The sequence below is a fragment of the Juglans regia genome, chromosome 8 (genome assembly GCF_001411555.2).
Source record: "Juglans regia cultivar Chandler chromosome 8, Walnut 2.0, whole genome shotgun sequence".
Taxonomy (NCBI): domain Eukaryota; kingdom Viridiplantae; phylum Streptophyta; class Magnoliopsida; order Fagales; family Juglandaceae; genus Juglans; species Juglans regia.
Window position 1 is genome coordinate 3,273,949 of NC_049908.1, and position 6,707 is coordinate 3,280,655.

General features: G+C 39.2%; 1 protein-coding gene across 1 annotated transcript; it reads right to left on the reverse strand.

The window, feature by feature from the left end:
* Window positions 1–1,606: 1,606 nt before the first annotated feature.
* On the reverse strand, window positions 1,607–6,367 carry LOC109006179 (protein SMAX1-LIKE 5-like). The gene is made up of 3 exons (XM_018985375.2): window positions 4,738–6,367; window positions 3,460–3,673; window positions 1,607–3,269 (listed from the first exon to the last, which is right to left on the reverse strand). Exons 1-3 carry the CDS (start codon window positions 6,027–6,029, stop codon window positions 1,716–1,718), a joined length of 3,060 nt encoding a protein of 1,019 aa, XP_018840920.2. The 5' UTR covers window positions 6,030–6,367; the 3' UTR covers window positions 1,607–1,715.
* Window positions 6,368–6,707: the final 340 nt, after the last annotated feature.

Sequence of the window (6,707 nt, forward strand, 5' to 3'; positions counted from 1 at the left end):
AATGTTTTATTCAAAAGGCAAATCATAGACTAAATTAATGAACGATCTTTAGAAATCACCGACATGCACAAACTAACACACTCCTACTTTTAACCTACACGACCCATCAGAATATTCATAATTGATTAATTTGTGTTAACATCCTTATCATTTGACAAGATCGTCGTATTCATCACGTATCTTAAACAACGACGTTGTCGGAATCATCAGAACATGCATGCATGCCTGCCCATAGATAGATCAATATTCCTAATTCTCATTTCCGATGCTTTTATTCAAGACCGGCCGCCGGCCGGATCATAACCACGTGTGATTTATTTTGTTTCATGTTTCTTAAAAAGAAAATGGATATGGATTGAGTCGAACGAGAGGGACTATGTACAATGCATTCGGTAATTGAGAAGTCAACAATGTCAGGTTTCTGGCCGCAGTTTCAATCGTGAAAAGCATGCTGAAATTCAAAAAAAAAAATCCAGCCTTTTGAGTTTTGTCCCATACCCATTTGTTAATCCAACTTTAATATAAGATTTAATTACCCGTCCATGTTTTTCTGTTAATGGTAGTTAACTTAGGTGGTGCACCTAACAAATTATGATCTGGCAAAGCCATTTTTTTCTCAAGTAATCATGACCAATCGTTTTTGCCGCCATTTTTTATTTGGACTCTGGAGTTGAATATTCCCGACACTGCTTACAAAATAAAAATAATTCGGGCTTTGGTTAAAAACAAAAAAAATTAATGTGAGACTTTAAACTTATCGAGAATGATTGGAATCTGAGAACTATTTTCCGGGAAGTAAACAGACAGCAAATTAATAGTAAAAATTATGTGTTGTCCGTTTAGTCTCCCCTGATCTATCAATAGTAGTCACAATTCTTTTTATAATTTTTTATATAATTACGTTTTAAATGACAAATATTTAAATTTCTAAAAATAAAATAATTTTATAAAAATATTCTCATTTTAAAATATCATAATATAAAAGATCATCAGTGTATCATTGTTTATTATTATACTGTTCATGTGAGTCTATCACATATTGACATGTCATTTAAAAGAACTCTGGATCTGGGCCAGATCCGCCCTGATCAGTAATCAGCTCCAGCCCAAGGCGGAGCCCACATTGCCAGCCCAATTCCAAACTTATTCCTAGTAAAAATTACGAGTCACATGAGAGATAAGGCACGAAATTGGAAAATCATTGTTTTTTTAAACATAATTGCTGATGATTAGTGATGACTTAAAATACGATTGGATGCCATGATACTAACAAGGAAATTACATAGAAATTGAGTATTGAGACCCTATATATAGGGAGATATTCTAGTTATGAAGGCCATGTCTTATCTTGATCAATGATCATCGATCCTATGTGCCTGCTGTTATATTAATCAGCCGAGTAATGCTAAGGTTGTCATGTTTTAGACCCAAGTGGTCATGTTTTCTACCATTTTTAGAAAAAGCATCTTATTTTTTGTTTCTAAGGTTTGAAATCCTTGAATATAGAAAGCTTAATTTGGATTAATGGGGCAACGTTTGCCCCGAGAGTCCTATATATGTGGGAAAAAAAAAAAAAGTAATTCAAATGATGGCATGGCACTAGAAATTAGAAAACAAAGAGGGAAAAAACACATGATCCTATTAGGAAAATGAGCAGTAATATTAAAAAGACTTCACATATTAAAAAGAAAAAAACCCACCCCAAATTTAATTAATTAGTAAGAAACTTGAATTGTCTTAGGTAGACGTGAACCCAAGAAGCCATCTTCCAAAATCCCATCTCCTTTGCCATCCAAACACAGCCTAACGCCCATACCCTTCTTCCCGCCAAATTCGACCGTTCGTAAGCTCGTTTGGAAAATGTCTCTCAGCCATTTCTCAAACAAACTGTTGGGAAAAGAAGCAGAGCCGACTAACACCTCCTCTAACACCCTCTCTTCTACGCTAAAACTATCCACGTTTTGCTTCCCACAAACCTCCTCGAACGACCCTTTGATCTTGGACAAGATAAGCTCTATCATCTCTCTATCCCTAGCGGGGCTTCGGTCGAAAACAAAGCGGTTCTCGATCAACTTAAGAAATCCATGCGGCCTGCTTCGGGGATCGGTTGGGGTTTCGCGAGTCAAATCGCTCGAAATGGGGCTATGCTCCCCTTGTTTGTCCTCGCTTTCATCGTTCTCCTCAGCTCTTATGTTCAGATCAAGCGTATTGAAGCTCGATTGCCTCGATAAGTCCTTTTTGCTGTTGCCTGTCTCCCCTGCCACCGAAGATCCATATTCCCTTTTCTTCTTTCCAAAGTTTGACAGGTCCCATTCGGCCTTGCGCTTTCTATCTACATTAGGTGTCGCCAAAATAGGTTTTCTTTCATTAATTTCCAGGTTCAGCTTGATAACAAATTTTTGGTTTTTCTTATCTTCATAAGTCGTGGAACCACCATTAGTCAGGATGAATATTGTCTGGCCCACACTTGCCTCCCTTTTGCTTGATTCTCCGAATTTTCCAGTTTCATATCTATCAGCTAGGAATTTCATGAACTGGGTATCAGCCAGATCAACATCTTCCACCAAGACGACAAGCTTTTCGTGGTTTTTCAAAGTTTTCGCAAGGACTTCAGTACCTGGGGTCAATTCATTATCTCTTTTTGTCATGCTCATGTGGAGGAGCAAATCAGCAGACCCGAAAATGGATTCTGCAATTGCTCGTGCCAACCTTCTTTTTCCTATGGAGTCATCCCCTTGAACCAGGAACCACGTCTCCTGCTTTGCCAGCTTGGAGTCAATCAAGGCCTCTGCTATTGAAGGAATGGTTTCGGTTTGCCATGGCACAACCTCCTGTAGCAGCTTACTCGTGTCAGCTCGTTGCATTGTTCGTTCACTTTTCTGCTCCACCAATTTTGTGGAATGAGGGAACAGAGAATTGCCTAGAGCGAGGGTAATCTTCAATTCCTTCCCATCGTTGTCTTTAAGAGAGTGCAAGCTCGGTTCCGCTGATTGCTGTTTCTCGGTACCGCCATTGAAATTGAATTCAATGGTGCAAGACTGTTGTCGTCTGAATCGAGGCACGTGATTGGTGCAGTTGGCGGACTTCAAAGTGGAATTAGCGAAGGGAATCGAATTCGAGTCGGGGAAGAGGCTGTTCTGACTTGGCCACCAGGGGTAGGATGAAGTATAGGAGCAGCTCTTCCCTATTACGCTCTGATTCTGCCTGACCTGGTGCTGACCGTTCTGGCACATTCTGTTCCACTTCCTCTTCAACTTCACCAATTCATCCTGTGCATGTAATCGTGCAGATTAGATAAATTTTCCAATCAGAGATGCCCAAATGTAAATCTCATGCATAAAATTGAATATTCCAAGCAGATGAGACCAGACCTCCATGAAACTGCCCTTAAACTAGCTACTTTCAGTTTATCTGATCTAAACCCAACACAGATGGAAGGCCAAACTGAACTTTTGTTACCTTTTGGCGGGCTTGATCAGCTCCACGAGGTTGCAGCCAAGGAGGCAAGAGCTTTTGCTGGCTAGATTTGAACAAGTTGGCTTCTTTTTCGTAATTGGATGCACATTCTGCACAGCATGCGAGCCTATCTAGTTCCTCCTTGCAACTAAATGGCTTTAATTCCAGCAACTGATCATATGGGTTCTGGGAGAATGTCATCTTTGAATCAAGCACACTGCAACCATACATGAAAAATTTTAAATCAGTAAACACACTAAACTTTAATCAAAATATATATAACGTAGTTAAAATTACTATACATACTGAAGTAATACTAAATGACATAATTTTGGAGAAAATATAACATATTTTACAATCTAATTTCGAGTTAAGTTCTCATGGTTTCAGCTTCAGGAATAATGTTCAAACTGATTCGTATTCAAGCAGAATAAAAGGGTACCACTAGTGGACACATGAAAAGGAGCCTGTGTGTCCCCCCAACCCCAGCCCCATCTAAAAGGTTGCTCTCGACCAATCCCTTAATTAAGAACTCGACATATAATTGTAACATCTACAGTAGTTCGAGTCCCTTTCAATGTTTCATTTTTTTTTCCAAAAAAGACGGTATCTCAATTTTATTACAATCTAAATCCTAATAATATATATTGTATATATAATAATATATATATATATTGTAACTAATTTGTTCGTTCCTAATCCTGGCATATACACTTGTGAAAGCGATAACCAATAATTAAAAATTGGTGAAGACAAATTAATCAAAGGATCGAACTCATTACAAACCTTAATGTTAAATAATATATATATATAGATGTATATTTGTATATTAATATTTTTTTTAGTGTGATATTAAATGATTGACAAATAAAAAATAATAATGAATAAACTTTTTATTAAAAAAAAGGCATGATTAAAGAGTTATGAATAGTATTTATTTTTCTTAAAAGGAAAAGCCCTCAAAACAAAAGATTAAAAAAAAAAAAAACACTTGTAGGTCTTTTTTTATTTTTTTTTTCAGTTTTTAATAGCTGTTAATCCGGATTCTGTTGAAATCCCGTGGCTACATGCGGACAAAACAAAGAAAACAGAACAGTAGTTCATGTCTGTCTCGCCAACCATACATTTTCTCAGTGGCTCTGGCTAAAGGCTAAGACTGACTGAACCCGACCAAAACTACTCAAAACACAAAGCTTCAAGAAGGGATCATCTATGGAGGATTGTGTGTATGTACTGTTAATGGATAAAGGCATTAAGATTCAATATAGAGCAAGATATAACCTGTAACCGTGGAGACTTAAACCAAGTCCACCTGATGGAACATTAACGGCTTGAAGAGCCCATTGTATCTCAAGAGGGGGTTTCCGTATTTGGCACCTCATGTATGTTTGGTAACTCGCAGTTGCCAATAGCCATACCTTTGTCTTTGAGCTACCATTGTCAGAGACTAACCTCCCTATTTCGGCAACGAGATGATCAACTGGGTTATAACCAGACATTTCTCCACCAGAGAATCCTCCTTCTCTTTCATTAAAAGTTGTCTCAACTGTCCATTTCAGGTCACCAGTGTAAACAATCGCTCCACCTCCTCCTGATGCAAGAGAAACCAGCTTCCTTTTCAGTTCTGAAAGGTTCATCTCCACATCTTCCTTCTTCATGAATCTTAGTGCAACTGGTGCAAACTGAAATTTGATGACCTGGGTTGATTTCAGCTCTCCAGGAACCTCCCCTCTTTCAAGCCTTGACATTAACTCCGCCACTAGGCCTTCAGTTATAGGCGTTGAATCACCAACTATCACAGTGTTCTTTCTCTTATTCTTCCCCAGAAGGACCTCAAAGACCAACTTGATATCTTGTTTGGAAGAGGCTGAACCTGTGATGGGGTTGGTTGGAACTTTCTTTTGAGGGGAGAAGAGACCTGGGTTTTGTTCGGAAGAGCAAGTCAAGAAATGGGTTTGCCAGAAAGCGCTAGGGTTGATGATATCTCTCTGGGTTTCAGTTGGAGAAGGTGAACAAGGTGAAGAAAAAACTCCACCGGAACTATTGTAACACTGAAGCACAGAAGTGGCTGAAGAGTCCTCTATGTTGTTCTTGACTGTAGTGCTAGAGAACCCAGCCTCTCTCATAACCCTGCTGACGCTAGGGTCATCTAAGATGGATAAGATAAGCTGTTCTAACTCAACCTTTATGGCTAAAAGTGGTTGTTGTTGCTGTTGTTCAATGCAACCCCTTCTTTGGTGTGCCTGTGCTCTTTTGAGTGCGGCAATGAGAGCATTGGATAGAGAGGGCAGGCCATGTAGCAGAGGACCAGGCGTGGTTGGCAGTCTATTCAGAGCCACGTTGAAGCATAGCTCAAGAGCTCTGCATTGGAGAGGATGTGATGTATGGCGTGGCTGAGATTTGAGACAAGCCCTTCTTAATAGACTGGCCCTTGAACTCAGTAAAGTGGCAGCCACATGGAGAGGAGTGACCTGAGCATGGCCCCTCCTCCTTGCCAAGCTGAGAGAGTGCTTCAAGACTGAAGCAGCCTCTGTTGTGAGGGTCTGCGGCGCTGCACAAGCTCCTGAGCGCATCACTTGACCAAAACCAACCCCCCCAACCACCCCCTTGTTGAGAGCTCTTTCCGTTCTGAGGACTAGACTTCTTGTTCTTCCTTCTTAATTTTCTGATCTTTTTGCCTACCTCAACACCACCCCTTCCCTGCTCACTCTAACCCGAAACACTTTTTCAAAAATAAAGAGCAAGGTTTCCTTCCTCCCTTGTGCTTAAAGGAATAAAAAAGTAATCACCAAGGATTCAAGAATAGCTTGAATGATATATATATCACACTGCCTTAAGATCAGGAAATGGAGGATAGTCAGGTTTTTGAAAGAAGCGCCTCGAGAGTTTTAGGAGCTTAACCCGGCTTTAGAAAAACCAGAATGGAACAAACTACCTACTTTATACATCTCATCGTTGATTTTATTTATTTATTTAAATTTGCTTATTTTTCTCTTTTCGTTTATACACTTAAATCTATCAAACTTATAAATCTTCAAATAATCCCACTATACAGGAGCCTCGAGGTGATCGATCCTCAAATACTTGGTACGTACTTGTAAATTTTTTCTGGCTAGCTTCAAGTACTACAGCTAGCTCGTCTCTAGCTATCTTGTTATAAATGAGACTAATCATGTTATTCTATTGAAAAATACATTAATGTTTCTTTTGGTTTTTGGCTTGATGACAATTAAAATCTATAAAGGTTACTT